Source organism: Mytilus edulis, chromosome 1, assembly GCF_963676685.1.
Source record: "Mytilus edulis chromosome 1, xbMytEdul2.2, whole genome shotgun sequence".
Classification (NCBI taxonomy): Eukaryota; Metazoa; Mollusca; class Bivalvia; order Mytilida; family Mytilidae; genus Mytilus; species Mytilus edulis.
Genome location: NC_092344.1, coordinates 16,949,737 through 16,968,266, shown reverse-complemented (window position 1 = coordinate 16,968,266; position 18,530 = coordinate 16,949,737). Strand labels below are relative to the sequence as shown.

The 18,530-nt window shown below is 32.5% G+C and overlaps 2 protein-coding genes across 18 annotated transcripts in view; one reads left to right on the top strand and one right to left on the bottom strand.

The window, feature by feature from the left end:
* Nucleotides 1-5,717: 5,717 nt before the first annotated feature.
* On the top strand, nucleotides 5,718-6,692 carry LOC139513895 (probable E3 ubiquitin-protein ligase MID2). The gene has a single exon (XM_071303103.1). The coding sequence runs from the start codon at nucleotides 5,718-5,720 to the stop codon at nucleotides 6,690-6,692; it is 975 nt and encodes a 324-aa protein (XP_071159204.1).
* A 4,114-nt stretch (nucleotides 6,693-10,806) lies between these two features.
* LOC139525967 (interleukin-6 receptor subunit beta-like) overlaps nucleotides 10,807-18,530 on the bottom strand; it is a 73,481-nt gene continuing 65,757 nt past the window's right edge. For all 17 annotated transcript variants that reach the window (XM_071321228.1, XM_071321203.1, XM_071321196.1 and 14 more), the window contains one exon: nucleotides 10,807-13,453. In XM_071321228.1, the coding sequence (XP_071177329.1) occupies nucleotides 12,824-13,453 (630 nt within the window). In that variant the 3' untranslated portion in view covers nucleotides 10,807-12,823. The remainder of the gene's footprint in view (nucleotides 13,454-18,530) is intronic.

The window sequence follows — 18,530 nt, the reverse complement described above, 5'->3', positions numbered from 1 at the left end:
CAGGATAGACCACAAGGCTAGTAATAATTGCTTGGCGGAATTGATGGTCACCAATAAGATATTCAATGTTGTGGTGAGACGAATGGACAAGCTGACAACAACTGAGGAAGGAGACACAGTTCAATTTAAAAGTGCAATTGAACAGCAGGGTACCTTCCAACAACTGGCATCTGTTGTAAATGAAAGCGGACAATCGAAATAAAGAAGTTAATATTCTTGCAATGGACACATCTTCTATACCAAAATTTGACCTTAGCAAGTACAACGCAAGTTTACCAAAAGTACACAACAAAATGCATGCCGTGGGTCTTTCCCAAATTTTAGTACGCATGAACCATCAACCGCTCCAACTCTGTTGAAGTTGTCTTCACCTTAAGTCAAAAGTCCTATGTCATGGCCCTTAGCCCTGCATGAGACAGTTCAAATTATTCAACAACAAAATCCATTTAAGAACATACTATAAACCTCTAGTACTAATTAAGGATCCCAGCAAAAGGATTATGTGTCATCTTACGCAAACTTACCATCTACTATGAGTCAATAATATTTGGTTCAGAGCAGCACACCATTACAGAAACAATTGGCTGCAAGTGGATTCTATCAAGTTTCTCCAATGCTGAATGCAGTGCCTACTTACGGTATCATCCCCGTCGAGTCAATGGCAAATCCCACATTTATCACTCCAATTATGACAACCTCGTCAGCTCATGGAGCTCTAACAGGCATCCCATAACAGCAAGCTGACTCCATTGAACGATCAAGGAAAGGGCAGAGGAAACCAAAAGAGTGTGGCAACACCTCTTCTTCAGACTCCTCACTGGAGAGAGAATATACCCGATGGCAAGAAAATCTTGGTGCAAGGGACCGGAGCCAAGGCCCACAGCTGCCAAAAATGCAAAAACTCAATTGAAGAGGATCCATCACTTGGGAGGCGTTCATTTACCAATTTGAACGAACTGCCGGTAGATGACAATGGGAAATCAAGAAAAATGTGTGTAGGCCCCAGATTGCTAGGCCGATGTTGGCTTTGAGTAAGGTAAACACAGATGATGATTCCAAGGCCTTAAAAAAAGTATTCATTTGGAACAGCGCTTCAGCAAGAAAGACAATCAAACCAGACTGGACCCGAAGCATTCCGTCGATGATGTAAAGACAAAGATTCTTCAAGGCATGTAATAGAGCGGAACCCAGAAACATTCAACAAGGCGTTAAAACAATTGAAAACCTCAATAGCAAACCAGATGGCGATATATTGATAAATAAGTGCCAATTATGACCATCGACAAGTCTACTTTGCTGATGGCGCAGTATCACCGACCGATAAAGGAAATATGGGCAGTCCTTCGGATAATGAGATGCATAACCTCACACAAATTTGTACAGAACTATCTAATGTTATGCTTTCAACTAATCAGCATAACCGTGGATTGGCCGATCAATATAACCACGGTTCTTCTGATCAAATAATCATGGAAGATCACCAGTTCAATGGAAGATCACCTGATCAATATACACGTGAAAGATCTCCTGAGCAATACAATCGCGGTAGATCGCCAGATAGAAACACCTAAAGCTTAATGCCTATCGATCAGCAACACCCCCACTAAGCTAGAGATCATATAGTCCCTAAAGACAACGGTAAGCGTCTCCACAGACAAACTACAGAAATCCAGAATATTTCAGACAACGGTCACCTTCACCAGGATACGGAGCAAATCAAAGTGCAACCCAAACAATGGAGCAAAGGGTCGGGTCAGTAGGACAACTCACGATTCCAAAGTCTTTTGGCCATGAAACATACCTCATCACAAAATCGAACAGAAACTATGGCCTCGTCCGATATTGTCATCATAGTTATCAAGGTATCAGGATTATAAATTAGTACGCCAGACGCCGGACGAACCATTTGAAAGAGCTTAGCAGTACGAGGTACTATACAAGACCAGAATGTGAGCATGATTTTGGACACTGCTGCAATGATAACATTAGTAAATGAGAAATTATTTCCGGCAGAAAATGGAGATTTGGAGAACGTCACGCTACGTGGTTTGGGTTAACAGCTTGTTATAAGGAAGATTATAAAGAACGACTCTCGACATTAATAGAGTAAACATACAATGAGATGTGTGTAAAGAGCCATTAACAGACGATGTTATATTTAGGCTAGTTATTTTGGACACACTGAACGCAGTGATAAACCTGAGTACTCCCACAATTACCATCAACAATGAAATGATAAATGCGGCATTTGCTAACAGTGGAAACGAGATTTCAACTCAGCAAGTTTTTATAAAACGAACTATCACAGTTCCGCCAAATTTAAACATGACTGTTACCATAAAACTAATAAAAGTGCTGAACAGGAGTGCATTTTAGGACCATACTCGCTGAATAGTTGCGAATTGGTTTCGCACGTAGTTGGAAAAGGAAAGAGTTGCCCTTTAACCATTTTAAATTATGGCAATCATCTAATCCGCCTGAAGAAAGGTACACCTATTGATTACATAGAATAGTTTGACGATGTAGTGGGTACGGCAGACGAAAACGCGATAAGTGATGTAAGACGTGCATTGAGGAGACACGAAACAATGTGCCCTCGGCACTGCCTCAAAGTTCAGATGAGTTACCTACTATTCCACCACATTTAACCGACCTATATTAACGTCAATGGACTCGTTTCAACCTATTTCATTCCAACCATTAAAACTGAAAGCGTTTAAAGAACAATTACAATAACATGTAACATATTGATTAACATTTTGAATTTCACTATTTGTTTTTGTATATGCAGCCATATTTGCAAATGTATGTGTTACAGAAATAACCATTTTTTGTATACTTTAAAATTAATTGATAACAAATTCAAGAACATGAAGTCCATTTTTAAAGAATCATTACTCTAATTTCCGAAATTATATAGAATACCTTAAGGACAATAATTATTTAATAATGAACAATTTGGTTAAACTGTAAACAGCCTTTGTTTCAAAAGCCTGTTTGAACTAACACAATTCCAATTGATTAGGTTGAGGATCAAAGTCACAGTGCCTACAACCAATTAATCTTTTTTAAAAGTTTTGTTTCTGGAGAATATATTTTCAGCCATAAATCAAAATGGTCTCCGTCACAGTAGCAATAGATAGACAAAGATTTAGACAAATTATTGATTAAAAGACACATGCATCTTGAATCAAATACTTGAATCATGTTTTTTAGGGAGACAATGTGAAGTTGGATGTGACAAGATCACAAAGGCGATTGATAGACTGAGATTAAGGCAAAATTTGTTTCCTGTCAATTCTAAAATTGAGTTTCAAAGTGCCCCTTTAACAAATTCCTTTAACAAATCGTTAGTATTATCAGTAGAACAAAGATCAAAATAAGAGTATCTAAGACTATAAACTGATCGAAGTTTTGGAAAAGCTTTATTTTCAAATGATGTAATTTTGGGTTACTGGTTTAGATAACTGTCACAATAGCAATTTATAAACTGAATTTAGGAAAAGCTGTATTACAGCATCATGAGCTTGTTTCAATCAAACACTTCGTATTTTCATGCTCGTACAGGAGTACAGGTTGTTGGGCTAATACTTTTTGTTTCTATTCGGTGATGGTCGAGACCAAAGCATTTGAATATCCATAACCTATTACAAACTTTGCAGAGATGATAAAAACTTCATAAAGACCTATGCAGTTAACCAAGTCTGAACAAGGAATCAGAGCTTGGCATGAACGGATATATTTCCTAATTTGAAATGATGTGGACAACTTTTATAACAGCAAATTTCAATCAACTGATATCCTTATATATATGCCAGTACAGCTGAGAAATACTGGCTAGTGGGCTGGTAATACACTAGGAATTAATCGTAGTCACCAAATTGAATTACTCAATCATAGAATATAGCAGAAGTCGAAGAAAAAGGAAAATGGCAGTTTTCTTGAGAATATTCAAAAACACTATCACCGAATTACAGGCGTCCGAAGCGCTTTCCTGGATTAACCTCCACCAGAAGCACTCAAAGCCGAATATTTGAAGGAAAAGATAGTATTAAAGAACCGAAATAGTTGACAGCTAAATGACCGAAAAGGACCAAAAATAATAGCCAACACTTTTATGTGAAGTATCCTTGTTCTTTATCTTATGTTGGGGTTCAAAGAAAGTATAAACACCTACACATGATTGCAAAGATTTCCAATGTATAAGTGTCATGGGAGAATACGCCGAATTGTCAATTTAACTGTCAACTCCTAATACGTCATCAAACTTAATATAACGTGCTCTAAAAAAACTCGTACGAATTTGTTTGGGGCTTTGTTATAATTCTAATAATTATCTTGATAATGTAAATTATTTCTAACAGAGACTGTGAAAGATATGCCATCAACACCTTCCTTAAAGAACAAAATCATTAGGATATAATTAAAACAACCATATTTCCTATTCTAAAAGCAGTTGTTTGAGAACAAAAATCGTAAAGGTTTCGCGGAACACAGTGTCTCACCAACTTTTGCTGTTAATCATAGGCTCAACGAAAATGAGGCAAAAAATCAAGCAAAATATTCCTCCTAGATACTATCTTTTGATTGTAAGAAGCTTCTGTCCAAGTTTGGTAAAAATCCAGGATAGTTTATGAATCTAAGAAATGTTTTAAAAACTTTTAACTGCAGACTCTATATACTATTAACCAGAAGAAAAAATAAGTTCATTTATAAGTAAAATACGGATAAACAGGTATAAAATTTTAACCAAATTTCCTTCTAGATACTAGCTTTTGATCATTTACAAGCTTCTGTCAAAGTTTGGTACAAATCCAGAATAGTATAAGAAAGTTTAAAAAAAAAGATTAAAACTTTAACCACAGAGTGAATGTATGGTATCCTGGCAGAAAAACTAAGTCCATTTATAAGTAAAATACTGGAAAAATGGATTTTCTTTTACAAAATTTACTTCTGGATACTATCTAATGATCATAAACAAGCTTCTGTCCAAATTTTGTACAAATCCAGGATAGTTTAAGAAAGTTAGTAAAATTTAAAAAAAAATTAACCACAGAGTAAATGTAATGTTTCCCGTCAGAAAAACTAAGTCCATTTATAAGTAAAAAATACAGAAAAACAGGATTTTTTTTACAAAATTTACTTCTGGATACTATCTTATGATCATAAACATGCTTCTGTCCAAGTTTGCTACGAATTCAGAATAGTTTAAGAAAGTTATTAAAATTTCAAAAACTTTAACCACAGAGTGAGTATTTGTGGACGCCGCCGCCGACGACGGCGACGGAATGTACGATCGCTATGTCTCGCTTTTTCGAAGGCTCGGCAAAAATAATAAACAGATGAATATTTCAAATAAAATCGCGAGTTAACACCATATTAAGTTGACACAAAAAAAAAGTTTAAAAGAATATCACTTATAACTAAACATTGTATTTCATATCCGAAGTATACAGTGCCAATCATGCTTGCTACGCGTAAAATAAATCGTCTTAATTTCAATTGTCAATGTAAACACAATAATTAAATCAAATCAAGCAATGTGATATTGTTGGTAATCATACATGAACAATGTTTTAAACAAATTTTATGTTCTAGTTATTGAATTTCTCTTTTCTAACTGAAATCAACCATGAGCAAGAATAACTCAGTTTAATAATTGATAGATAAAAAACATTTCGAAAGGAACACTATTATTTCATATTTTGTAGATAGTTATGGCAAGCAAACTCCCTTCTTCACGTTCCAAATCTACTTTGTCAATTACCAGCAAAGTGGTCACTTTACAAACTTCCGACGAAGCATGTGGACCTTGCAAGAGGGATAGTAGTGAAGACTATGCTTTCTGTTGGTGCATTGATTGTGCTGAAGGTCTGTGTTCAGACTGTGAAAAACATCACAAGAAGTCAAAGACCAGTATTACACACAGGCTCATACCGTTACTGAAACTAAAAGAGATCAGTGACTTTTTAAGGAACTTTACACAAACATGTTGTGACCATACTGGAGGTAGTTTTACATTTTACTGTAAAAGTCATGACAAATTGTGTTGTCCGGGTTGTGTAACGATTCATCAGAAGGAATGCCATGAAATCATAACCCTTGGGGACGCCTCTGTTGACGCAAAGAAGAATGGAAAGATCGAGGACTTAGGACTGCGAATGAAAGAGGCACTTACAACATTAAATGAATTAGAAAATCATAAGAAAGACAATATTGGAATGATAAATGCACAGAGAAATGGAATCAGAACAACGTTAAGTGAAATGAGGCGAAAAGTTAATGATTATTTAGATTCACTGGAAATGAGAATCGAGGAAAAACTGTTACAAGCTCATAAAGAATGTATAGAAAAACTAGAAACTCAAACAAAAGACTTGGAAAAGAGAACAGAAACTTTGAAAACATGGCAAAGTGATATTACAATGGTGAAAGACTATGGATCAGATACACATTCGTTTGTAATGTCCAAAAGTCTGGAAAATCTCATGACAGAATTGGAAACTTTCAATAGAAGATCAACGGAGAACTTTGTAGGACTAAACCTATCGTTTGTAACATCAACAACATTCGAAAACTTACAAAATACCGTTCATGCATTGGGGGAAATTTCGGTTAACAAATCCTCGACTGAGCTGATCATCACGCCCAGAAAGTCTGCACGAATAAAGAGTAAACTAATTGTAAAATAGGCTCAGCTTGAAGCATTTCAATACCTACGCAAGACAATGTTATTGTTAATTTACATTACTTATGATGAGTTTTCAACTATAACGAAAGCTTATATTGGTCTTTCGGTTTAACTTCATGTTCTACGAAATAGACAACCCATTTACTGTTTATATTTCAGCAAGCATCTACGTATACTTGTGTAGCAATGTCAATAAAACGTTGGTTAGAATTTAGTTGTATAAAGTGCTAAAATATAGCAGTGGTTTCTTTTTGTGATGTAATTGAAATAAAGAATGGAACTTTCATCTCTACATAATTCAATTATTGTGTTTCTCTGGCCTGAGTGTTCGTGCGTTTATTTGTACTGTATTACTGAATTTTTTTCCAATTTCCTGTACTACGTCAGGAATATGGCAGTTGTTTTGGTTAGTTTGGTTTGTGGAAAGGATTTTTTTCGCTTAAATTTATGACTATTGAACAACGGCATACTACTGCTGCCTTAATTTACAACTATTTACGTTCAAATTAAGAGAGTATCTTAATAATCATTTAAATGTCATTTGTATTGCACGCGCAGGGCCCAAATGTTATATATATTTTAACATTTTTAAAAGAAATGAAGTCTAAGATTGTTAAATATTATCGAATGCCCCATTATCTGAGATTGCCCAAGGTAAACTGTTGTTCCTCCGTCAGTAATTCTCAGCTTCTCAATTCTTTATGACTATTGAACAGAGATATACTAATGTTGCCTTTATCTAATACAACTCTATCCTTATAAACCCCTTGATTCATCAACCCTCGATCACGGAATTCATTATTTGACACAAGACGTCGATACTATATCAACTGATAAATTTATATATATATATATCTTGTGACGTGAAGGTTTGATAGATGATACACAGATATGGGAAGCTGAGCATAAAAAATAAATAAAACCATCTATTTTGAATCAACCATCACTGTGAATCTCTAAGTGTAAAAGAGGGGCGAAATACATTCATCTCAATAGCAGAAACTGTATTTAAAAGATGATGCTAAAAACATGACCTTGTATGAACGATCAGGAAAACAGGCTATAAAGGTTATCTAACCATAGTATTTAAGAACTAAATTCATCAGCTATCGATACTTTGAGTCACATGTACAATCCTGTAGGTCTTGTAGAGCAGGTCATTGATTGTTTTATGTTAACATTTCGTGACTATCTGTTATAGTTTTCGAGATGATAGAAAATTGAAATATAAAAAAAATAATCACTTAAGGATAACAACTACAAGTACATGAAGAGAGACGAAAAATATGACGAAAAAGAACAAAAGGATATCAAAACACATAAGTCGAAAATAAACTGGCAATGCCTTGGAAAAATAAATAGTGGAAAAAAACGACATTTGATTACACGGATTAACCTTGAGGCATGACTTCATCATATAAGCGGAGTGTGTAGCTTCATTTCATTCATTCTCAGAAACTCTTATTTAAAGCCAATCTCATACGAACAAAGGAATAGGTCGGGAAGAAAACAGGCACAGTTGGTCTGCATGCGGATGTCAATAGTTAGTCGTAAAAACAGGCCCTCCAAACGAAACAAATATATTTCCATTCGAGACATCAAGCATCTTGAGGTAATACCAGATTCAGATAATCTTTGGTTTGAATCAGAGTAACAAAGTACGATTTATCCCTCCCAAAATAAAGATTAACTGTATTTGCGTTGACTTATTTATGAAGCAGGATCAATTCGTATAATTTTTAAAGTTTGGATTGGGATATACTTGAGTGAACGGTATAGAAGAGTCAAATGTTCCAATATTTAACTGATGGCTTCAGCAAAGAATTGAATATTTAAATAGAGAACTTTTTTGTAAATTGTATTGCTGATAAGAATATACAGAGACATGTATACATGTACTTATATGTCTCTGGAATATATTTATAAAAGTTTACAGCAATCGGCAGCAGACCATAGACACCAAATCATCTAGCATATGTTTAATGATAGCAGAAACTCACAATGGCCTTTGAAGTGACATTCCAACAGCACATCAAATTATATAGTATTCAGTACGAGAACAAATTAATTAACAATTGATGCAACAAAAACGTTTTGAAAATCAAGGTCAACTGGAATAAAGGGTGATATCTTCAAATGCCAGTGTGATATGAATATATTTTAGATGAGATCAGACATTCTTTTTGCAACAGGCCACACGCAAACCCCTAAACGTGCAGAGCATGGTACACTATTAACACAAGGCAAACAGATTTAATGTCACTTTTCTGACCAGACGTAGCTGTAGTTTTAACACCAAACACAGCAAAAGGAATTGTCCAACAAAGGTCTTTACTGCTGGATGGGAAAAAAGTCAAATGACAACCATAATGATAGACCTCAGTCACCCCTTGCGGTGTGTGTGGAGAAACAAGTATAACTTGTTTGGAGAAATTATAAAAAGTGAACTATAATGGGCTTCCTTTAGCAACAAACATATATCCTCTGGACATTGTTTTGCTTCTAAATTGCTATTTAAAGTCAATGAATGCAAAACCAATGTAAGCCAATATATTGCAGTTCATTCTTGATAGTATGATTACTAAATTTATTACACCAAACTAATGTCTCAATCTTGAATCAATGATTATGTTTACAATTTTAACCAGTTATTTTCTTTCTCTTATTTATTGTTTTATAAAAAAATTAAGTTTTCTGGTATGAATTGTTTAACAATTTTCATGCCCTATAATAGCTCACTACACAACATGGGTTTTTGTCTAATTTTTGATGCCACTGCTGATGGAAGTTTCGTCCCGAGGGTATCACCAGCCCAGTAGTCAGCACTTTTGTGTTGACATGAATATCAATTATATGGTAATTTTTTATAAATTTACAGTTTGCAAAAGTATGAATTATTCGAAATACTAACAAAAGGATTTTCTTATCCCAGGCCTAAATTACCTTAGTTGTATTTGGTACAACTTTTTGGAATTTTGGGTACTCAATACTCTTCAAATTTATACTTGTTTGGCTTTCTCACTATTTTGATCTAAGTATCAATAACAGTTCTTATGAAGAGGAAACACGTGTCTGGCGTATCAAATCTAAGGCTTTGATAACTATTGAAGCTCATACAGTAACCTATAATTGCTTTCATTCTCCTTATTTTGTCTCTGGTGAATATTTGTTTCATTAGTAATCATACTAGGTCTTATTTTTTATATGAAATAATATGGAACAGAAGTTGTACAATAGTGACAATCAAAGTTGATTTTAATTTCTTTGTAATAAGTAAAGTTTCAAAATTATAATGGTAATCTCAAAATGAACTTTGACACCTTCTGAAATTGTTTTGAAATTACTCAGCAAAGGAGTAGGTTCAGTAAGACCCCTTTTTGGCCCCAAAATATAGCAGTTTTACAAAGTTGTTAAAATGTAATCTTTTATTTATTTTTTAGCCTCTGCTACATAAATATGGGCGGTTTTTGGCATTACAATGCACATATATTGGGTACTTGCATCATTAAGTCATGCTAAATTACTGAAATCTTCACAATTTCAGCATTTTAGTTAAATTTTAGATGATTTCCGTCTTAAATGAAAGTGGCTGCATTCATGTTCATTCTTGATATTGAAATGTAAGTTTTGTTTGATGATAATACATAACATATATAAAGGTCGAGGATGAACACGGATGCGGCCACTTTCATTTTTGACAAAAACCATCTGAAAAGTGACAGGTTTTGGCATATTTGATAGATTTTTCATATTTAAGCTAGAATCGGAGCGTTTTTAATAAGTAAAACAATTAAAACCTTCTACAAAAAATAATTGAATTAATTGAAGTAGACACTAAGGTGTTTAAAAAGTGTCCAAAATCTTTCGTCAGATGAACTTGAAATTTGAGGCCCAAACCGGCTCTTACCGGACCTTCTCCTTTGATTTTTTACAATAGTGGCTGTGATTAAACATGCATTTTATGCTAGTTGTCATATTACAAAGTTCTGAAAGAAAAGGACATCCTTGAGAAGATTAAACTGCAATGTATATGTATACACATACAGCTGATAAATCCAATATATTCTTTATCAATATTTTATCCAACACACATTAAAGAAATTCTCTGAGAAGTATATTTGTATAATTTATTCAATGACATAGTAGATCATAAAACATTGTAAATTTTCACAAACATTATGCATACTAAAACAACAAATCAATAATAAAATGGAATGCAAATAATATGAATTATATGTGTATGTACTAAAATGTACAGCTCAGTAATAAAATTGAAAATATGAATTGAATTATATGTGTATATAAAAGGTTGACACCAGTACATTTGACTAAATGCTGTAATTGTCACTTGGATTGAGGACAAACAGATTGCTCTGCAAGAACCATATCTTTATCTGCTAATCAAGATATAATTTTAACCTTTAAAATCTGGTTTTGTTGTGAGATTTTTTCACTATTTTCAAATATCTGAACAATGATAAGCAATATTCAATGAGAAATTATGGTAAAATTCCTGAATCGTATGTAATGAAGATAAAACAGAGCTTTGGTAACAGGTAACTAACAGAATAGAAGACAGACAATGATAACATGTACAGATCTTACTATTTGAGCCTTTATCAAAACCTCTATAACACCACAATAGTAATTTTTATGAATCACTATCATCAAATATTTATAAAATTGTGTAATACAACATGTAACTATGTGTAAAATTTGAATAAATTATTGAAATGTTGCTACTGAAGCACAAGATTAAAACTCAACACATGGAAATGATAAAAAAGGAAAAAAAATATGATCATTATTTATATTAAGACACAATACCTGGAATTTTACCTGATAATTGAAGGAAATGGCAGGAATGTCATATCTAAAAAAAGGTCTTTTACTATTAAAAATTTAAGGATTTTCTAAAATGAACCCATTATATCACAAATTTATCAAACATACAAAAAATAAACTTAGATAGGCTAGGAAAACTGATTATGTTTTACCACATTAATTCAAAATAATAAATAAATTCATTCATAAAATTACAAGTATGTACGTACATAAGTTAATACAAAATATAACTACAAAGTGAAACTGACATACAAGGAATGTTTATTCCTTTGTTAATGGAAAGTTAGTAATAACAATACTACTTCGATAGAGGATAACAGCTCAAGTCATATATAACTACAACATAAAATGAAAGTCCAAGAAGTGCATACAGCAAGTTAGTATATTTCCTAATTCCTTCTTTGTGATATGCAGAGATTGTAATAATATTGTTATATTACAATTTTAACGAATGTAAAGAAATCAATTAACAGCTGAAATTTTTGACAAACATTTTAATGCAGTGATCAGATAATAAAGAGATTCATAATAAATGCAAGCTATGATTGAACTGTAAAACAAAACAATAATTGCAAAAAAAATACAACTTGTCAGTTGAAACATTATATGATTGAATGATTTACAATTTAACTATCCATAACAAATAATGGATTCAAAATGTGTTTTAAGCTGCCATATGATATGATTTTGGTATTATCAGAAAAATAAAATTACTTTTAAAATAAAATTAAAATAAAAATTAATTTCAAAATTACTGTTTAAAATTTCAACATGATAATTTCACATATAAAATGCCCCTAAAACATTAGTAAAATATATGCACATGATGTGAAACCACAACCATGAAGTCTGTCAACCATTCCTTCATTTTCAACCTAAATTGCTAATTTTATTTCATTACAATCTATGTATACGTTTTCAAATGTACATTGTAAATTTCCCATTTAAGAAATTCCTTGTAAACAGAAAAGGCAGTTCATGTTTTGTTTTGCCCCAGTTGCAACCTGATAAAAAAATCAAATAGGAGGTACATTTACTCATAACTACTACATCCTGTACGCAGAAATTTGGTCTTGAATAGCGCTAGTAATAGACACACAGATGGATGGACAGAACTAAATACAATGTCTTGCCAAAATATACGAGGGAGACATATTGTCATATAACGAATATTCCAGGCAAGTTTTTGAGCATTTTTCATGATGTTACATATGTGGATAACATTCTATGCATTATTGTTAAAATATAGTTATAGATTAAGACTGGTGTACACTAACAATATATTAATCATGTCGTTACACCAGTACTTGAATTTAACCCCTTCTGACAATAAGAATCTATAGCACTTGTTTCCCCCTGCTCACAATAAGAATCAATATTACTGGAATCTTGACCTCTTTCATCTGTGTCCGTAAATCCTTTGTTTTCTCTATCAGATTTATTCGTACTTGAGTAAAATGATTTTTTTCCTGAATGTTTCGGTGAATTATTGCTTGACGGAACACATGAAGAGTTATTTGCAGAGGATTCTTCATCGGAAGAATGTAGCTCAACATCTGTGTAATCTACACTGTTCATTTCATTTCCACCGGACATTTCACCTGTGGTGAACGAAGTTTCTCCGAAGGATTGATTAGTATTTTCACTAATTCCCGGAGATTCGATTATAGCATCTGTTTGAATCACACTACTATTCTGATGTATATGATTATTGTGTTTACTGTTGTACCCTCCCGTGCTGCCATTTTGATTGGAATGTTTTTTATCCAAACTATTGTTCTGCGATATACTGTTTCCGTTTGTACTGGATCCACCTAATCCACTATCGTTTCCGTTACTATTCCGTAGTAAAGGCTGAAGAGATTCATGGGTATCAATTCCACTGCCATTGTTTTCTCTTTTATCAAAACCAGATTTCTAAAAAAGACAGAAAGGTTTATTCATTTATAATTACATGTAGTAAATTTATATTTTCCAAATCATCAACTTTTTTACCAATTCGTACCTCCTGCAGCATGCACAAACATTTTTAATCATTGCTCTATTTATTTAAATCCAATTTGATACTGTAAAATCAGAAGTTATTGTGAGGGTTTTATTAATGGGAATAATGTAACAGGGTTAGTATCACAATAATAACAACTCACAATATAATAATTGATAGATAAATTTGTTTCAGGTTTTTTCTGAAATCGCAATAATAATTAATCTCACATTTTTGTTAATTCTTCAAAAATCACACAAATACATATACACAGTAATTTCTGATTTAACTGTATATCATATTTAACCAATATAGTTAAGAGTTAGTTTAGTTTTGTATTTGCAATTTGTATATCCCATTTGTTCCTGCTTGAAGCTCATTATTCACTGTGCAACCAGGTACACAAGCCCAAAGTATAAGCCATTTAAAAAAAAAAATTGGTTATTCATTCCAATGACTATTTATGTTTGTATTAGTCTAGCTGTACATGTACCCCCTTTACTACACTCTTCCACCATACAATAAGATTATATGCTACTAGAACATGAACATCTCTACATTTTCAGACTTTGCCTTAACAAGAGTGCACACGCTGAAATGTCTCGCCTTCTATACTAATCATTGATATTATGTTGATAGTCCTAAGTATAAAGCTAAGCTTTATAACAATTGTCACATAAACTTAACATTAACCAAGATAACTAAACATAGACCAATGAACCTTGAAAATGAGGTCAAGGTCAGATGAACCATGCCAGGCAGACATGTACAGCTAACAATGCTTCTTTACAACATATATAGTTGACCGATTACTTATAGTTTAAGAAAAATAGACCAAAACACAAAACCTTAACACTGTGCAATGAACCGTGAAAATGAGGTCACGGTCAAATAAAACCTGTGCGACTAACATAAAGATCATAAAATATTTCCATACACCAAATACAGTTGACCTATGGCATATAGTATTAGATAAAAAGACCAAAACTCAAAAATTTAACTTTGACCACTGAACCATGAAAATGAGGTCAAGGTCACATGACATCTGCCCGTTAGACATGTACACCTTACAATCGTTCAATACAACAAATATAGTAGACCTATTGCATATAGTATGAGAAAAACCGACCAAAACACAAAAATTTAACTTTGACCACTGAACCATGAAAGTGAGGTCAAGGTCACATGACATCTGCCCATTAGACATGTACACCTTACAATCGTTCCATACAACAAATATAGTAGACCTATTGCATACAGTATGAGAAAAACAGACCAAAACGCAAAAATTTAACTATAACCACTGAACCATGAAAATGAGGTCAAGGTCAGATGACACCTGCCAGTTGGAGATGTACACCTTACAGTCCTTCCATACACTGAATATACTAGCCCTATTGCTTATAGTATCTGAGATATGGACTTGACCACCAACACTTAACCTTGTTCACTGATCCATGAAATGAGGTCGAGGTCAAGTGAAAACTGTCTGACAGACATGAGGACCTTGCAAGGTACGCACATATCAAATATAGTTATCCTATTACTTATAATAAGAGAGAATTCAACATTACAAAAAATTTGAACTTTTTTTTCAAGTGGTCACTGAACCATGAAAATGAGGTCAAGGACATTGGACATGTGACTGACGGAAACTTCGTAACATGAGGCATCTATATACAAAGTATGAAGCATCCAGGTCTTCCACCTTCTAAAATATAAAGCTTTTAAGAAGTTAGCTAACACCGCTGCCGCCGCCGGATCACTATCCCTATGTCGAGCTTTCTGCAACAAAAGTTGCAGGCTCGACAAAAACATCATCATTATTCTACCTTTGTTATTAATCATTTTAACCAACTGTGGATTCATTTATTTTCGTGGGTACCAATTTAGTGGATTGAGGAAAACTTGCATGTCTGTGGATATTTAATTTTGTGGTCGTGGCAATGTCTACATACATTCCTTTAGAAAATTTGTAATTCGTTGAATATTTAAATCTTTGTTTCTCTGTACCGATGAAATCCACGAAAATTAGTATCCAACGAATATTAGTGAATCCACAATAAAAGGATTAAGATGGTACCTAACACTACAGGAAGATAACTCTGTAAAATCAGCTAAATGTTTCAATTACATTGTGTTGTTAAGGGATTATTGAGCTTCTCAATGATCAAAATAAGTGTTTATCAAACTGCTATATAATAAGTGTAATTTTAATGAAAAAATGGTTGGTTCAATTTTTTTGAAATTTTCATATTTTTGTCAAAGGGTCAAAGTGAATACTTTCTCAAAATTTTATGAAAATTAAACGAGCCAATTTAATTTTAGGGTAGGTGTTGGGTTCCACCTTAAACTAATAAAAAACATTTTTTCCCAAGATGCTGGTACATATGACATATAACAAATGGATCACAACGCGAATCTTGTTTTTCACTACCCAAAATGATTAAAATGGTTGTTTTTAAAAAAGTCAATACATTAAAAGCACTGTTTAATACTTTAATGAATAAGATAATTTCTTTTATTTCATGAGAAAAGCCTTGTGTACATACATGTTGTTTTCTTAAGGAAGTATTCTTCTGATGTTTCAGTCTTGTTGAAATCTCGTTCTGGAATTATTTCCGAAACATGTGATTCAAGTGGAAAATACCAATGAATTTATTAAATTTCATAATTAAACTCAACTCTGTGAAAAAATTGTGTATTTACAATGAGTGATTTTTTAGTAATAAAGTTTTAAAATTCTATTACCAATCACTTAGTGAGTCTTTTTTACCAAAAATGGGTAAAAAGGTGAGGGGTACCAGAAATTATTTTACCAGAAACATGTACATCCCATATCTCTTTTTATGTTTTTAGATATTTATCCAATCATTTATAACAAAGAAGTTGAAATAATATGCATTTTGTTCTTAAAACAGAGAAAAATCACAAATTTACAGAATTGATAGCATGGTAAATATGACAAGGAAAAGCATCAAAATATGATAAAACAATAAAATAAGTATCTTATATTAACACCTAGCTATATTTTTTTCTAAGTTAAATTTATTTAGATTTGTCCCCTTCATCTTTATTTAAAGTTTGAAAAAGTTTAATTGTGGAAGTGCAAATTTGTCCCGATAATATTAACCCAAAATATGGGGAAATCATCAAAGCTACTTTTAAGGGGGCTTGCGGGTCTAAATCAATTTTTTTATTTAATATAGGATTTCGCTATATTTTTATATAAATGAACTTTATCTTATACATGTACTTAATAAAACTAGATGAGTCAAAGCGACACGATGGCCACGTCTCAAAAAGTTGAAAAATCTCCAATTACATGATTAACACATGTGGACACAAACATGATGGTAGTCTCTGTATCTAAAATCAACTCAAAATCTGGAGGCATATAGAAGAAAAGTCTGTATAACTGATTTTGAACAATTTATCAAAGTCCAGTTATGTAAAACTTAGATCTTTCCTTATAAGCTACATCAATCAAATTCTAAAGTCACGAAATAAGAATAGAATACTTTTAATATAAATATACAAATTAATACAATTGACTTTTATAAAAAAAGAAGATGTGGTATGAATGCCAATGAGACAACTCTCCAAAAGTGATTTTTGAAGAATTAACAAAAATGTGAGATTAATTAATTAATCTCACATTTTTGTTAATTCTTCAAAAATCACACAAATACATATACACAGTAATTTCTGATTTAACTGTATATCATATTTAACCAATATAGTTAAGAGTTAGTTTAGTTTTGTATTTGCAATTTGTATATCCCATTTGTTCCTGCTTGAAGCTCATTATTCACTGTGCAACCAGGTACACAAGCCCAAAGTATAAGCCATTTAAAAAAAAAAATTGGTTATTCATTCCAATGACTATTTATGTTTGTATTAGTCTAGCTGTACATGTACCCCCTTTACTACACTCTTCCACCATACAATAAGATTAGATGCTACTAGAACATGAACATCTCTACATTTTCAGACTTTGCCTTAAAAACATCATCATTATTCTACCTTTGTTATTAATCATTTTAACCAACTGTGGATTCATTTATTTTCGTGGGTACCAATTTAGTGGATTGAGGAAAACTTGCATGTCTGTGGATATTTAATTTTGTGGTCGTGGCAATGTCTACATACATTCCTTTAGAAAATTTGTAATTCGTTGAATATTTAAATCTTGGTTTCTCTGTACCGATGAAATCCACGAAAATTAGTATCCAACGAATATTAGTGAATCCACAATAAAAGGATTAAGATGGTACCTAACACTACAGGAAGATAACTCTGTAAAATCAGCTAAATGTTTCAATTACATTGTGTTGTTAAGGGATTATTGAGCTTCTCAATGATCAAAATTAGTGTTTATCAAACTGCTATATAATAAGTGTAATTTTAATGAAAAAATGGTTGGTTCAATTTTTTTGAAATTTTCATATTTTTGTCAAAGGGTCAAAGTGAATACTTTCTCAAAATTTTATGAAAATTAAACGAGCCAATTTAATTTTAGGGTAGGTGTTGGGTTCCACCTTAAACTAATAAAAAACATTTTTTCCCAAGATGCTGGTACATATGACATATAACAAATGGATCACAACGTGAATCTTGTCCTTCACTACCCAAAATGATTAAAATGGTTGTTTTTAAAAAAGTCAATACATTAAAAGCACTGTTTAATACTTTAATGAATAAGATAATTTCTTTTATTTCATGAGAAAAGCCTTGTGTACATACATGTTGTTTTCTTAAGGAAGTATTCTTCTGATGTTTCAGTCTTGTTGAAATCTCGTTCTGGAATTATTTCCGAAACATGTGATTCAAGTGGAAAATACCAATGAATTTATTAAATTTCATAATTAAACTCAACTCTGTGAAAAAATTGTGTATTTACAATGAGTGATTTTTTAGTAATAAAGTTTTAAAATTCTATTACCAATCACTTAGTGAGTCTTTTTACCAAAAATGGGTAAAAAGGTGAGGGGTACTAGAAATTATTTT

Coding starts and splice junctions, on each gene's coding strand:
- LOC139513895 (XM_071303103.1), top strand. CDS start 5,718: ATGGCAAGCAAACTCCCTTCTTCACGTTCCAAATCTACTTTGTCAATT.